Below are 16,515 nucleotides of genomic sequence, written 5' to 3' on the forward strand. Positions count from 1 at the left end.
AGCTACCTTCCCAAACTGAGATAAATCCAAGACAAAATGTTAGCACCATCACATTAAGGAGTGAAAAGGAGTTGCAAGACAATAGGGCTGAAAAATTGCAAAAACAGGGCATGGAAGAAATTCTGCCAGAAAGTGATCAGGGCAGTGATTTGCCCAGTTCACTAGTAGAAACTGACCCGATCACTGGGCAAATTGAGCTGTCCAGCAGTGATTTTCCCAAATCACCAGAGAAGGCAGAAAGTGATCTGCCCAAATCAACAGACCAGACAGAGTCCAGTCAAAGGCAGAAACAACAATCTATGGAGAAATTCAAGGTACCTCCTCCCTTCCCAAAGAGGTTTGCAAGGTCCCAAAAGGAGAAAGAGGAAAAAGAGATATTGGAGACACTTCGCAAGGTAGAAATCAACATACCTCTACTTGATTCTATCAAACAAATACCAAGGTATGCTAAATTTCTCAAAGAGCTATGCACCAATAGGAGGAAACTTGCTGAACATAAAAAGGTAAGTGTGGGGGAGTGTGTCTCAGCTGTCATTCAAAGGAAACTTCCCACCAAATGCAAGGATAGAGGAATGTTTGCCATTTCATGCAAGATAGGCAATGTGGGGATAAAGAAGGCCATGTGTGACCTTGGAGCTTCAATAAATGTCATGCCTCTTTCTATTTTTAACTTGTTAAATGCAGGTACACTCAAGGGCACCAGCATTATGATCCAATTGGCTGATCAATCTGTTGTCTACCCCAAGGGAGTGCTAGAAGATGTGTTGGTACAAGTGGACCAATTAGTCTTTCCAGCAGATTTTTATGTTATTGACATGGAGGAAGACAAGGGCAAAATCACCTCTGATATCCTACTTGGGAGACCATTCTTGAGCACAGCAAGAACAAAAATTGATGTGCATGATGGCACATTGACTATGGAGTTTGAAGGGGAAGTTATCAAATTTAATGTTTATGATGCCATGAAATTCCCCAATGATGTTTCTCATGTTTATGGCCTTGATGTTATTGATAATTTAAGTCAAGAAGTTTTTAATTTTGATCAAGAAAACTTACTTTATGAAGGTCTTTGCAGGAGAGAAGAAGTGGACAGCAACATCTCTGAAGCAGACAAAATAGCAGACTACTGTAACTTGCTGGATGTGGGTGATTTGCCCAGTGATTTGCCCAGAACACCAGAAAATCTGCTCAAATCACAGCTCAAATCAGACAGTAAGCAGACAGAAAACCAGCAGACAGAAAATGCACCAGAACTGAAACCATTGCCAAGCCACCTCAAATATGCCTACTTGGGAGCTGGAAATTCACTTCCAGTAATTATTTCCAACCATCTCAGCCAAGAAGAAGAGGAAAAGCTCCTTGATGTGTTAAAGAAGCACAAAAAAGCAATTGGGTGGACCTTGGAGGACATAAAAGGCACCTCAAGACCATTCGGTGGAGGCTCATCTCACCAGAATCAGAGACAGGATGCAGCACATGAAGCTATTGACATACGGAGTCCACAAACAAGCAAGGTTTTCAAGGCTAATGGGCATCGTTTGAAGAGATTCTATGAAGGTTTTACTGTCCATGTTGTGGAGGAGGTTCCCTTGGATCCCCCTTCCCAAGACTGCTGAGCAAGACACTGAAGTCCAGCCCAAGACAGAAAACAGGGCGCTACTGGGAGGCAGCCCAGATGTAGTGATTTGCCCACTGCTTGCCCAAATCGCCGGGCAAATCGACTGAATGTACCATAATCACAAGTGATCAGGGCAGTGATTTGCCCAGTTGCCCAGATAAAGTAACCAGATCACCGGTCCCATCGCAAAACCAAGCACATCATCAGCAAAGGGCGTGAACAGTACCAGCCCAGCAACTGCAAAGGAGGAGTGATCTGGCCAAGTGATTTGCCCACTGCTTACCCAAATCATTGGTCAAATCACCGTGTCAAAAATCCAGAGGGCCAGCATTAAATGATCAGGGCAGTTCACATACCCAAATCACTTTAAGTAGTCTTTTCTTTTATTTTTTTTTTTTTTTACTTTTTACGCTATCTACTGTTTTTTTATCTCTTCTTCTTCAAGATTTCTCTTCTCCGACCCACCACTCACCCACCGGCAAACTCAAGACCACAATGGTAAGAATCAAAATGAAGGCCACCGGCGGACCGTTCATGTGGAAGAAACTAGGGCTGCCGAGACCCATCCCCTCCGACAGTGATGACCAAGCGCGGGACACCACCCAGCAGCCAGCCTCCACAGCAGACCCAGCAGATGGGACAACACAGGCAATAGGGCAGGAACCAGCAAATGAACCATCTCCAGCAGCTCCACAGCAAGATGCTCCTCAGCCACCTGAAGACGAAGCCCCCAACCAGACAGTAGAGGCTCGTCTCAGAAGGATTGAAGATCGAATGCAAAGGATGGAGCACTTGTTGGACCTGCTGGTGGACCATTTTCTGCCCCAGCACCGTGACAGACAGCGATTTGCCCAGTGATTTGCCCAGTACTTGCCCAAGTCACTGGTCAAATCACTCACAGGCCAGGGAGTCCCTTTCCCTTTTCTCCTTCATTTTTCTATATGTTTATTCACACATTGAGGACAATATGTGGGATAGGTGTGGGGGTACTGGAGAGTATTTATTCACTGATCACACCATCTTTTGATTTTTTTTCCTATTTTTGTTTCTTATTGTTTCTTTTTGTTTCTTTTTGCATTATTCTTACCCCTTTTTGCACACACCAGAATTTTTTTTTTCACACTTTTTGCACACACACACAGAATTTTGTCTTAACTTTTGCTCTACTCAACATAGATAACAAGGTTAAAAGAGTTTCCTTATCTCATGACCCCATTGATTTGCCACCCCTTTAAGCCTAAATTGAATCATTCACAATATGTTACCTTCACTTAGGGAGTTTTTCTCTTGAATTGAATCCTTAAATGAGCTAAGGTCAAGGGAAATAAAAATACAAATACATGCAAACACAAAGCTAGTGTAACTCCCTATGAGCTGATTTGCCCAAATTATCATGAAAAACCAGCACAAAGCACAAATCACAAACTTGTTCCAATGGTCTAAGACTATGAACTGAGCCTAATAGCCACTTGGAGAAGTAACTGACTGAGTAACCGGGGGTGTATCACCCATGTACACAATCGCGTAAAAAGGTCAGTAACTTTTCAAGCGAATAAGTTTCGATGGTCTAGACTATGAACAGAGCTAGTAGCCACTTGAACAAGTGACTAACTGAGTAACCGGGGGTGTATCGCCCATGTACACAATCGCGTAAAAAGGTTAGTGACTTTTTCAGGCAAGGATAAGAATAAGTGCTGCTGAAAATAAAAATATAAATTAAATAAAAAGGAGAAAGAGAGAAGGTGGCAGGTCACTCATAGGGGTTGCATTAAAACTAACATAAAGGAATAAGCATGATTGATTCAAAAACCTTTCTCTTGACCATGGTAGGTGAAAGGAAACAAGGAAAGGAGAGGATGACCTTAGTGCATGTACTCTATACTGTGATAATTCAGATTAGGAGTCTAGGGGGAGCTGATTAAGTGGTATTTAGGCTCTAAGGAAAAAGGGGGCTTGATTGGCTAAGTTATTTGTTGCTTGAGGACAAGCAAAAAGCTAGGTGTGGGGGTATTTGATCAAGCATAATTTAGCCATATTTTTATTATCTTTTTTATTGTTTATTTACACATTTTTTAGTTTAATTTATGGTTTCTATCTTGTTTTTACAGAAAAGGAAAGAATTGGAAAATTGGAGAAAAAGTGCAGAAAATTGACAGAAAAGTGATTGGGTCAGTGATTTGCCCAGTGATCTGCCCAGTTCAAGCTGAAGCAGAAACCTGGAGGCAACAGGCAGAAGTGATATGGGCAGTGATTTGCCCAGGACACTCGAGGACACTGGCCAAATCACTCGCAGAAGACAGAGAGAACTGACTGGCAGAAACGTGATCAGGTCTGTGATTTGCCCAATCCATTGAAGAAACTGGTCAAATCGCCGGGCAAATCACTTCGACAGCAGAAAATACAGCAGAGCGGGAAATTGTTCAGGAAACCGAATTTCAAGTTTTCAGAAGTCCAAATCCAACTCAATCACTACCAAATCAATTCCAAGAGCCACGAAAGAGTCTCTCACTTAAGGAATTCCAGTTGCAATTAAATTCAACATCAAAAGAGGAATCACAAGCCAAATTAAAAAGGGATTTCAAAACCCTAGAAGGAGAGATTTCTTCAACTATAAAAGGGCAACCTCCAAACCAGCAAAGGCGATCTTCTGCTGAGGAATTGAACTCGCCAGAAACTCTCCAGCATCTTCCCTTTTTATTTTATTTTCATCTTTTTGTGTATTTAGTCCACCATGAGTGGCTAAACTCTTTTCTTTCTAGTTGAAGTTGGTGAATTTCAGATTTTATTATGAATTGGGAGATTTAAATCTCCATTGTTAAACTTCTATTTATTCTCAATATTTATGCAATTTGAGCTTTCCATAATTATTATTTTGCTTTTAGAATCAATAAGGGCCCATTGCTTTTAAATTGCTTAAAGTAATATTGTTTGAATGATTCAGGTCCGTAATTGCTTAGGTTGTTCAAATACACATTTAATCAAATTGCATAATCTAAACTTGACCACGCGGTTGGCAAGGATAGAATTGGGTTTCTCTAAGTCTTAATGCAGTCAACAGTTGTTCGATGCTACAATGCCCCAAGGACGTTCCTTGGCAACTTGTTGATTAGTGTTTGATTAGCGAACGTTTCCTAATCAAACTAGAACTAAGGAGGAATTTGGATTGTGAGAAGCGTCTTCCACATCCTAAACTAATTTATTGAGATAAATAGGAGTATTAAAGAATCAATGATCAATTCTAAACAATCTGAAATAAGATCCATACTTCAACTAGAAGCCTTTCTCTTATTGATTTACTCATCTTTAAATTATTGCTTTCTTTTGCTATTTAGTTTTAATTCATCAACTCAAACCCTCCTCTTTTAATTATTTGTTATTTACTTATCTTGGTTATTATTAGGAAGATCTTTAGTGTCAATTCCCTGTGGTTCGACCCTATTGCCACTATCTACAAATTTATTTGTTGATTGATAATAGGTTTATTTTTGACGGCTTCGACAACCGCCTATCATAGAGGCATGTCATTAGATCTATAACTTAAATTTTGGTTAAATGATATATTAATTTTAAAAATTTTCTATCTATTAAATCTATTATTTCTCAAACTTTGACTATACAATATAATTAAACTATTATTCACTTGGTTTATTCCTACTAGGATAGTAAAATATTCATATAGAACATAATAACATATTCTTAAATTTATTCAAATAAAATTGAGCACAAACCTTCCAAAATATTCTACAAACTTTAGTTCTCTACTCTTTCTTTCCTTTCCCTTTGGAACTTTCACTCTTCCTTTCCACTTCTTTCTTTATGAAAAAAAATAAGCAAAAAATCATATTAATGCAATATCATGCATAAATTTTCACATAAAAAAAAATTATAAGAAACATTTCTATATCAAACCCCTAACATACCTTTAAAATTTTCAATATTTAGTTACTATTTCATCTTCCTCCACCTTGAATTTCCTCATTGATTCTTCCTCTTACCTTGAATATTTAACCAGGGAAAGGATTTGGATGAGATGGCTAGCAAATTGAGTGAAAAATTGGAAGAAAATGGAGTAGATTTGAAAAGAAGAATTTTAGGGAAGAAAAATGAGGATGGATGAAACGAGACTTCTTTTTTATTTATTTATTTATTTTATTTTATTTTTGAGATGTTACAGTAATCTCCTATAATGATATATAGATTATGTTCACACTCTAACAGTTTCGATCTTAACAGAGGCTTCTTTTCCATTAATCTACTTCCTCTTGCAATTAGCAATGGGCCGGTAATGAATAGGGGCAAGTATGATATTAAAAATACTTTATATATTAAAAGAAAATTTTCTCAGATAATATTGTTCAAGAAAATAAAAAAAAAATAAATTTTTTTCTTGTATTTTATTTATAATTTATATGTGGAATATTTTGAATAAAATTTTTTTAATAATAAATTATTACAAATACTAAAAAATAGATTATATATAATAATTTTAATACAAATTTTAAAATCTAGATAATAAAATTTTCTTTTAAATTAAAAAAGTGATTTTTTTAAAAATTAGTTAGTTTTTCTTTAATTATGAAAATATTTTTTATTAATTACAAAAATATTTTTTGTTAATAGATTGTGCGAGTGTTTTAAGTGTTTATCAATATTATTTTATAAAATATTTAAAACAAACTGAACTTTAGTTATTAAAAATAATATTTTAGCATGTATTTATTTTTCAGAATTTTAGCATATATTGTTTGTAAAAAATTCTAGACACAAATTTAAAAATCAATAATTTTGTTGTTTTTATATGCATGATCATGTATTGTATAGTTGTAAACGCAATAAAATCAATAAATAATTGGCTTAATTTTTAACACCCAAATAATAAGGTCTAAAGTCTAAGAAATACAATCCTAGGCTACAAGAGTATGAAGCCAGATAAATGATTTAATAAGAAAAAAAAAAAGAGACTATGTGACATTGAGAACTAAGAACCTTGCCCAATCGATGGCCATGCTTTAAGTAGAGATCATAAATACATGATGTCATACGAGTTAGAATCAAAGCCATAAGAGAAATGATGTGAAACAAATTAAGAACAAAAGCAGGTCAAAGAAATAAATCAATCAGCAGAAAGTGAGGGTCCCTATTAGTAGAATTTGGTGCACGTTTCAAAAAATATATGGTCACAAGGTCAACTCAACACAAGATAAAAGGAGAGCCTTTACTTCTTTATTTTTTTTTTTTTGGTCAAAATATAAAAGAAAATTCGTAGATGAGTTAAAGTGATACAAGTCTATGGCCTGCTTACAGAATTCACAAAATTCAGCCTCTAAAGCCAAACTGAAAAACAAAAAGTTGCAATCATGATAATATTTTAGTATGTTATCATTGACATTATGTATATAAATATATAATTTTGTATTACTATTAATTGACATTTGAGAAAGAAAATAATATTATGTAATAATTTATATATTATAAAGATATAATTTTTTTTAAAAAATATTTATTAGTAAAAACTATAATATAACAAAAAATTATGTTTGAGGTTAAAAAATTAGAGCCAATTGGATTTATTCAAGTAACTCGCTTTCCTTCGTTTTATAAATTGACTTGAAACAATACCATTCAAGAGTTGTGAGAAAAAGAAGGAAAAGGGGGAAGTGAAAAAATTAAAGTTTACACCAGCATGCATAAGATTCTTGGCCTGGGATTGACTAAAATCAACCTGAAGTGAAACCCAATCGGTCCAGTACAATGTGATTTCAAGCTATTCAACAATTTGATTCAAATCAAAATCAAACTGAGCCCAAAGAGGATCAACATCCTGCCATCCGGTTCCATGTAAAGGCTGAAACTAGAACCGAAGCCACCCTTAGTCCACACAATTGACCCAGGATGTGCAACTGCCAACTGTTCTGCGCCATCTTGTGGTGTTGTGACAGTCTACAGAAACAAGAGGCATTAATTAAAGATGAATAATTTATAGTATAGCTGCTTCAGAAAAAGGGGGAAAACGCCAATAGATACAAAAGTAATGATGCAGCCACCAATCTCGTGCTCAACTTCACCATGTGCATAAGGAAAAGAGACATGCATCCCTTAATACCAAAGTTACAGGAATAACAATAAAACAATTTGATTGAACTAATTGTAGATCACAAATCAATTTGAAGTCAGCTACATGGATCACCTTCTTCCCATTAGCTTTTATCTTAAGAGTAGAACTTCTAAACCTGTAAACTGAAATCTTGCCAGAAGAGAATATTATTAGAAAGCAATCCAAAAGTGCACATCTTTTAATGTTCATAGTAAGGCAAGGTAAAGCCGGAGTACTTCATACAAATAGTCGCCGTTATGCTAGAATAGGCCAGCTCTGGCGAAATTACCGGAAGATGCTGACAACGACGGAATATCTGGGGATGCAGTAACAATATAGTATTGCTTCTACGTTCACATAAGCAAACATACAACATTTCTTTTCTATTCAATATTTAAAAAATAAAAATAAAAAAAGTTAAGAAAGGTAAAAGAAGGCCAACCGCTCACAACAGCGCCTCCATATCCAGCAAGGTCCATCCCGTACTGCCGGACGGCCTCCCTGGCAGCTCAATTCTGCACATTGAGATCCAAATAGTACCCAGAAGCATTAGTTTATACATAATAGGTGGCGTTAGATTATTGTAAAGCGGTCAAGGATGGAGAGAAATCCACTCCAGGTGGTCTGCGAGCGATGGTGGAGGCGACACTTGATGATTCAGTACAGACATGATGGAGTTGATGCAGCGATAATCGAGGTTGCGATTCAGGGAATAATAAGAGTAATAAGGGTCATTGGGCGGTGGATTAGAGTTGGGATTAATTACAGGCATGAAGTTGAAGTCGCGAAATCTTCACAACGAGCTAAGAGATGGCAAAAAGTGAGATCCGAAAAATAATCAAATTCCAGACTCTGTCAACGTGAGACCTCCTCAATTTTGGATAGTTAAAAATAAATCCCGTGAAATATCACGGAGTTTTTTCTCCTTTTTTTACGATTGAACGTTTGAATCTGTACGATCGTCTTTCACGACTCACTATTTATATACTCTGAACACACTCATCACTCACCGCTCACCACTCACACTGAGTCTGAGAGAGAGAGAGAGAGAGAGAGAGAGAGAGAGAGGGGAAGAATGGCGACGACTTCACATTTCTCTGCGACTTCGCATTGTAGTTCTGTTTCGAGATTCGTCGATTTGGGTTCCAGAAGCGGTGGCAAGTGGAGATCGAATCTGTTATTGATTCGGACATTGAGGTCCCGCCCTCTTGCGAGGTCGTTTTCCGTTAAGAATGTGTCTAGCGAGCCGAAGACGAAACTCGAAAATCCGATCTCCGGCGAAGGTGCGCTGTCTTCTTTGGTTTATATTATCCGCTGTTTTGCTTATGTTCTTCGCTAGATTCTGTTTGTGTTAGTGTGTTGTGGCTTGGAAGGTTAATGATGGATTTGAGATCGTGTACGCGTGGATGAAAGTGCGCGGATGACAGCTTCCGGTCTAAATGTCTTTCCGAGTCTTTTTGTTGTGCTTTAAATTTTGGTGTTTAAATGCTGAAGCAATAACTTAAGAATCCATCATTTCTCTTCTAGTGTAGGAGATGTTGCGAAAATGATGCTTACTGGCGGTTGATAGGACCACCTCTTACATTATCTTGTTAGTATTGAAAAAGGATCGGGACCCACCATCTGTTGGATTAGTATGCAAGATTGTCAAAATTCATGCTATTAGACGACTTTAACTAGCGATCTCTTTCCAATCAAACTTGCTGTGCGGTGCGAGAGCTCTCCAGTTTGATTTCGAAAATAGAGTCCTAGCTGATCTAACTGGCTTTTTCATATGTTAAGCTCCTAATCATAAATGGTTGTTGTGTCCGCATCCTTTTTATTGATGCTGACTCGATAATGTATGACTGGTTGCTGGAAATGTAGCACCGCAAAAGTTAAGCTATTCTGGGTTGTGTTTATGCAAGGTGGAGGGCTTTTCTTCCTCTAATTAAGGAACAGGAAAAAAATCCAATTCTTACTCCTAGTTATGCAACAGTGAGGAAACACGAAAGATTGGAAGTGTTTTCCTTAACGCTTCCTTAATAGTATTGCAATATAGGTATCTTTTATTCTCACCTGAATATTTTGGTGTCTACAGATGCTTCATCTATCGCCTCAAGTATCAAATACCATGCAGAATTCACTCCATTATTTTCACCAGAGAAATTTGAGCTTCCAAAGGCATTCGTTGCAACTGCACAAAGTGTTCGTGATGCTCTCATCATAAACTGGAATGCGACTTATGAGTGCTATGATAGATTGAATTTGAAGCAGGCGTACTATCTGTCAATGGAATTTTTGCAGGTTTGTCATGACCTCTGCTTGTGTTCCAACAACTGATAATTCATTGTCTGAAAAGGATTATGTTAGTTATCCTGATATTCTCTTGCAGGGTAGAGCACTTTTGAATGCAATTGGTAATTTAGAGCTGACCGGTGCATATGCGGAGGCTTTGACCAAGCTAGGACACGATTTGGAAAGTGTGGCTCGTCATGTGAGTTTTCTTCAGCAGCTTTCTTCAGTATAAATTAGCTGTAATTTATGATCATTACTTTTTTTTTTTTTTGGGGGGGGGGGGGGGGCGTGGGTGGTTGTTGGCTTTTGCATGGCAAAGTTAGTACAATTTGCTAATATAACATGTGTTGCTTAGGATAGTTGATGCTCAAATGGTAGGCTTCGTAGCCTGTGAGGAAATTTGCAGGTAGGTGGGATATAGAATAAACCCTATAGAGATCCAGTTTGAGGCTCATAGCTCAAAATAATTTTGATTTGGCAAGTTTTCCTTGCTATAACTAAATATCTGCTTTAAAGCCTTCACTTTGATATGTTATAGACCAGTCGTTACAGGGCAAAAAGGATTCTCTTTAAGTAAAGAGTGTGTGTGTGTGTGCCTATAGGGTTCTACAGGGGTTTTTACTAGCTAATTTCAATGGTCAAATGATAACAGGAGCCCGATGCTGCACTTGGAAATGGAGGTCTTGGGCGACTTGCCTCCTGCTTTTTGGACTCCATGGCAACATTAAATTACCCTGCATGGGGTTATGGATTAAGATACAAGTATGGTTTGTTTAAACAGCGAATTACAAAAGATGGTCAAGAGGAGGTTGCTGAAGATTGGCTTGAGGTTGCTTTCTGCTCATTATCTTTTGCTTCAGATGATTCCTTTAAATATGCCTACTGGTTAATCATGTTTTCTCCTTGTAGATGGGTAATCCCTGGGAAATTGTGAGAAATGACATTTCATACCCTGTAAAATTTTACGGCAAGGTTGTTAGTGGATCTGATGGAAAAAAACACTGGATTGGAGGAGAAGATATAATGGCTGTGGCATATGATTTGCCAATACCAGGTTATAAAACTAAAAGCACTATCAACCTGCGACTTTGGTCAACTAAAGCTCCAGCAGAAGATCTGGACTTGTCTGCTTTCAATGCTGGGGAGCACACAAAGGCATATGAGGCCCTAGCAAATGCTGAAAAGGTCTGAATTTCTTATGAATATAAATGTCTTCTGTTTACACACTTATGTTGCTGCACTTCAAGGTAGTAGCTTTTATCAAATGGTCCTTTTTGTTCTGCTTCTGTATCTGCATCTGCTTGGTCTTTTTTGGGAGAAAAGCATATGAATTTATAGGATAATCATTGCAATGCTTTCCCTTGAATTAGATTTGCTACATTCTCTATCCTGGGGATAACTCATTGGAGGGCAAGAGCCTACGTTTGAAGCAACAATATACCTTATGTTCAGCTTCTCTCCAAGATATTACTGCGCGTTTTGAGAGAAGATCCGGCTCAAACATAAAATGGGAAGACTTTCCTGAGAAAGTTGCAGTGCAGATGAATGACACTCATCCCACTCTCTGCATTCCAGAGCTGATGAGGATTTTGATAGACCTGAAAGGCTTAAGCTGGAAGGAGGCCTGGAACATTACTCAAAGGTACCCTTTGTTTTAACTGCATGCGTTTTGTTTTGTTTTGCTATATCAATAAAACAATCATAATTATGTTGTTTGTTTTGGAATCTAAGCACTATAAGATGATTATGTTTGGAAAATTTGAACATAATGAAGAGCTGGATGGTTGTGATGTGAGTTTGCTGTTAAGTTCTCACGTCAGTGGAATATAATTATGGACTCTTCACTTACCACTTGTCCTTGATTTATTACAGTGTATTTGTCTATAAATCGAAATGAGCTAGCTACCACTTGGAGTTTGAAACAAATGGCATAGCACATTTTGTTTATGGATTTCTTTATTTCTTCTGTTGTTCTTTTTAATTTTCTGGTGTTGTTTGCCAGTGAATTTCCTCTGAATATCTCATCTCAGCAGTTCCTTTGCTTTTGTTTGCTCATGTTTTGGTGTTTCATAGTATCTGAAAAAAAAAGGGAAAAACAGGAAGTGAATATTTATTTATTTATCTACCCTTAGTTCCTTATCTAGCATTCGTTGTTTGCAATTGGCCTTTGTTGGTCTTCACTCTCCTAACCATTTTATTTGCAATTCTCAAATTTTATATCTTGTAAGTTATGACCTCATTTTCTGTTGATTATGTACCAGAACTACGGCATACACAAACCATACTGTTTTACCTGAAGCTTTGGAGAAATGGAGTTTAGATCTTATGCAGAAACTGTTACCTCGACATGTAGAGATCATAGAAATGATTGATGAAGAGGTAATACTGGATATTTTAAACGAAACCTTATTTATGTGGTGATGTGCTCATCTTAATTCTAGTTTCTGTTATTCGGTTTTGCAGCTGATAAGCACTATTGTTACTGAGAATGGGAGGGAAGATTCAGACCTTTTGGAGAAAAAACTGAAGGAGATGAGAATATTAGAAAATGTAGATTTGCCGTCCACCTTTGCCAATTTAATTGCTAAACCCAAGGAAAGCTCCGCTGCAGCTATCAATGAAAATTCTGATGAGGCAGGCAAGCTGATTAACGAAAAAGCTGAAGTTGATAGTGGAGATGAAACAGAAAGCAAAGGTGAAGCCAAGAGCACAGGCGCTCGGAAGAAGGAAGAGGTGGTGGCAGAACCACCTCCAAAGATGGTCCGCATGGCTAACCTCTGTGTTGTAGGTGGTCATGCAGTAAATGGAGTTGCTGAGATACATAGTGAAATAGTGAGGGATGAAGTGTTTAATTCATTTTATAAGGTAATCTTGATTTATTTGCTTGCAGGACAATGCTTTCTAAATGACTTAATTGAAACTAAGGGGTTAAGGTCCCTCTCCAAATTATGGTGCAAATGTTTATATCTCTTACCCCTATGCTCCCGTGCTGGCAGTTGTGGCCCAACAAGTTTCAAAATAAAACAAATGGGGTTACTCCAAGAAGATGGATCCGTTTCTGCAATCCAGATTTGAGTAAAATTATTACTGAGTGGACTGGATCTGAAGAATGGGTTTTAAATACTGAAAAGCTGGCTGAACTAAGAAAGGTAATCCACCATATGTACATCATGTGTTTTTGAAATACTTTCAATCGGTAGCCCACACAATGATTAATTTCCTTGGGATTAAGTTTCTTTAGAAAATTAGGAGGAGTGTCAAAATGATTCAAGTAGCCATGTTGTACTGACTTAGACTGTCCTGGAAGTACATAAGTTCAATTTTGGCCACTGAAGTGGAGAAACTGAGTTTCTTTAGAAAATTTTATGTCCCTACATTCTATAGATTTGAAGTTCTGATTAGAACTAATGGCTAACAAATAATTCCCATCTTCTCAGTCGCTAGATATCGCTTACAAAGTAAAAGCTGATATGTTTGTTTGGGAAAAGTCTGGTTCCTAAAGTAGCTGACCATTTGTTGGATAATTAATGTAAATATTTATTAGATTTGTTTGATTACAATATCACTGCATGTCATAATCAAAGTTGTGCAATTTGTACATGTAGTTTGCAGATAATGAGGATTTCCAAACCCAGTGGAGGGCAGCAAAGAAAAGCAATAAGATGAAGGTTGCGTCATTGCTCAAAGAAAAAACAGGGTATTCTGTCAGCCCTGATGCAATGTTTGATATCCAGGTACATTTATTGTTTTTGAAGTCTTCGTACTCCTGTTAATGCAAGTTTGTAAAGTATTATATATTTTAGCAAACAGATGAAAATACATAGAAACTTCAAATGAGACGCAAAATTAATTATGTTGAGTTCTTTACCCACTTCAGAAAGTGGTAAATTTATAAGAGTTTATGGAAAGACTAGCACAATAATGGGGGGAGAGTTTTCTTTCTTTCTCTTCTTGTTCTTCATTTGAATTGGCATTTCCTAACTAGTTGATGAAGTTATTGTGTACAGGTGAAGCGTATTCATGAATATAAGCGACAACTGCTGAATATTCTTGGAATTGTGTATCGTTACAAGAAGATGAAAGAAATGAGTGCTGTTGAAAGGAAAGCTAAGTATGTTCCTAGAGTTTGTATATTTGGTGGAAAGGCATTTGCCACTTATGTGCAAGCCAAAAGGATTGTGAAATTTATTACGGATGTGGGGGCTACAGTTAATCATGACCCTGAAATAGGTGATTTACTTAAGGTATAGCTTTAACACTTAATATTGATTGCAAATCATGAATATTTGTGCTCAATATATATAGTTTTTTCTGTTATTATTTCATCTGAGTTAATCTTGGTTTGTAAAACCTTAAAATTCAAAGGTTTGTGCTTTTTAATTTTAGATGTACTTCAAATCAATCACTTGCAATAAGTTTCATTCTATGTCTAAACAGGAGTGTTCTATTTGCTTTTCCTTATTAAACTTTAGGTTGTGTTTGTCCCGGATTACAACGTCAGTGTTGCTGAATTGCTTATTCCTGCAAGTGAGCTTTCACAGCATATCAGGTAATTCAATTTTATTCCGTATGGGTTTCCTGCCGACTTGATACATTTGACTTATATTTAGAACTAAGCCTGAAAATAGCTTTGTGATGATAGTTAAGAGTGAGCACTATATTTTCCTTTTCTTGTAGTACTGCTGGGATGGAAGCCAGTGGAACGAGCAACATGAAGTTTGCTATGAATGGTTGCATCCTGATTGGAACCTTAGATGGGGCCAATGTTGAAATACGACAGGAGGTTGGAGAAGACAATTTTTTCCTCTTTGGTGCTAAAGCTCATGAAATCGCAGGGCTGAGAACAGAAAGAGCTATGGGGAAGGTATGCTGAATGAACCAATTAATTTTTGGCTTGAAATGATTTCTTGACTAAATTTCTGTCATTAATCTAACAGAAAAAACACTATCACAATGATCTTATTCAAGAGTCTTCAATGTATAAAGTGAATGCTAAAATAGATAATAAGATGCTTAACATTTCAATCATGCTAACCTCTTATATAGTTTGTTCCGGATCCACGATTCGAAGAAGTGAAAGATTTTGTTAGAACTGGTGTTTTTGGCTCATGCAACTACGATGAACTGTTGGGATCATTAGAAGGAAATGAAGGATTTGGACGTGCTGATTATTTCCTCGTTGGCAAGGATTTCCCCAGCTATGTAGAATGCCAAGAGAAAGTTGACGAAGCATATCAAGACCAAAGGGTGAGTTACATTTATTTGATATGACATATTTGTCCATCTCAGTTTTCATTTTTATTTAAATAATTTGATAAAAAATCCATGTCATATTGGCTAACATTTGTAACTGGTTGCAGAGATGGACCAACATGTCAATCATGAATACAGCAGGTTCGTATAAATTCAGCAGCGATAGAACGATCCATGAATATGCCAAGGATATTTGGAATATTGAACCTATCATATTGTCGTAGTCACCATCACTTAGAGTTGCGGCATTGGCGGTGCCACTAGCTCATGCAAGGTTGATTTGCTCACACTCAGCAAGATTGATTTGCCTTCCGAATTTAAATGTGGCTTTAATAATATCGATGGTCTAAATAATTTTGCATGTGAAGTTCGATTTTGTAAACTAATAATAATAAAAATAAAACTCCAAATATTCTTTTTTTGAATCATATCTCAACTCTCTCCATTTATTAGAAATAAACCATTATGCACTTGTGAGCATGAGAAAGAGGTTGATTTCGATCTTGACGAAGGCTTCTTTTCCATTAACTTACTTTCTTTCGCGATTGGCTATGGCCGATAACGAATCGAGAAAGTATAAAAAGAGATTTTTTTGAATAATATTGTTCAAAAGAAAATAATTTTTTTTCGTTTTATATTTTAATAATATTAAATTTACGTATATTTATAATTTTGAATAAAAAATTTTTAATAATAATTTATTACAAATATTAAAAATAGATTGTATGTAATAATTTTAATACTAGTTTTAAAATATAGATAACTTTTTCTTTTCAATTAAACAAGTTATTTTTTTAAAAAATTAGTTAGTTTTTCTTTAATTATGAAAATATTTTTTTATTAATTATAAAAATATTTTTTTGTTAATAGATTGTCCGAATGTTTGAAGTGTTTGTCAATATTATTTTATAAAATATTTAAAACAAACTGAACTTTAGTTATTAAAAATAATATTTTAGTATGTATTTATTTTTTAAAATTTTAGTATATATTATTTGTCAAAAATTTTAAGCACAAATATAAAAATCGGTATGTTTTTTTTTTTTTTTTTATATATGCATAATCATGTATTGTATAGTTGTAAAAGCAATAAGATCAATAAATAGTTGGCTTAATTTCCAACACCCAAATAATAAGCTCTAAAGGGTATGAAGTCAGATGACAAATGATTTAATTAAAAAAAAAAGATTGTGACATTCCAAACGAGCATAGATCAAAAATACATGTTGATGACTGCTGGATTTCTTAATCCTGATCTAGGACCAGACCCACG

The 16,515-nt window shown here is 36.1% G+C and overlaps 1 protein-coding gene and 1 long non-coding RNA gene across 2 annotated transcripts; one reads left to right on the plus strand and one right to left on the minus strand.

Annotated features, from left to right (window-relative positions):
• Positions 1–7,276: 7,276 nt before the first annotated feature.
• LOC110608689 lies at positions 7,277–8,618 on the minus strand. Its single transcript, XR_006349969.1, has 2 exons — positions 7,806–8,618; positions 7,277–7,558 (listed from the first exon to the last, which is right to left on the minus strand). It is a non-coding gene; the product is annotated as an uncharacterized LOC110608689 (long non-coding RNA).
• Positions 8,619–8,772: 154 nt separating this feature from the next.
• LOC122723111 (alpha-1,4 glucan phosphorylase L isozyme, chloroplastic/amyloplastic-like) lies at positions 8,773–15,657 on the plus strand. Its single transcript, XM_043953999.1, has 15 exons — positions 8,773–8,995; positions 9,793–9,998; positions 10,087–10,188; positions 10,642–10,818; positions 10,899–11,174; positions 11,360–11,631; positions 12,251–12,368; positions 12,453–12,854; positions 12,986–13,138; positions 13,595–13,723; positions 13,997–14,233; positions 14,462–14,538; positions 14,667–14,853; positions 15,036–15,236; positions 15,350–15,657. Exons 1-15 carry the CDS (start codon positions 8,788–8,790, stop codon positions 15,464–15,466), a joined length of 2,862 nt encoding a protein of 953 aa, XP_043809934.1. The 5' UTR covers positions 8,773–8,787; the 3' UTR covers positions 15,467–15,657.
• The last annotated feature ends 858 nt before the right edge of the window (positions 15,658–16,515 follow it).

Source organism: Manihot esculenta, chromosome 2 (assembly GCF_001659605.2).
Source record: "Manihot esculenta cultivar AM560-2 chromosome 2, M.esculenta_v8, whole genome shotgun sequence".
NCBI classification, from domain to species: Eukaryota; Viridiplantae; Streptophyta; class Magnoliopsida; order Malpighiales; family Euphorbiaceae; genus Manihot; species Manihot esculenta.

Excerpts from the sequence above, each read along its gene's own strand:
- LOC122723111 (XM_043953999.1), top strand. The coding sequence starts at position 8,788 with ATGGCGACGACTTCACATTTCTCTGCGACTTCGCATTGTAGTTCTGTT. Across the intron at positions 10,819-10,898 it reads TTGCTGAAGATTGGCTTGAG|ATGGGTAATCCCTGGGAAAT; the intron begins GTTGCTTTCTGC and ends TTCTCCTTGTAG. Across the intron at positions 14,234-14,461 it reads AAATAGGTGATTTACTTAAG|GTTGTGTTTGTCCCGGATTA; the intron begins GTATAGCTTTAA and ends ATTAAACTTTAG.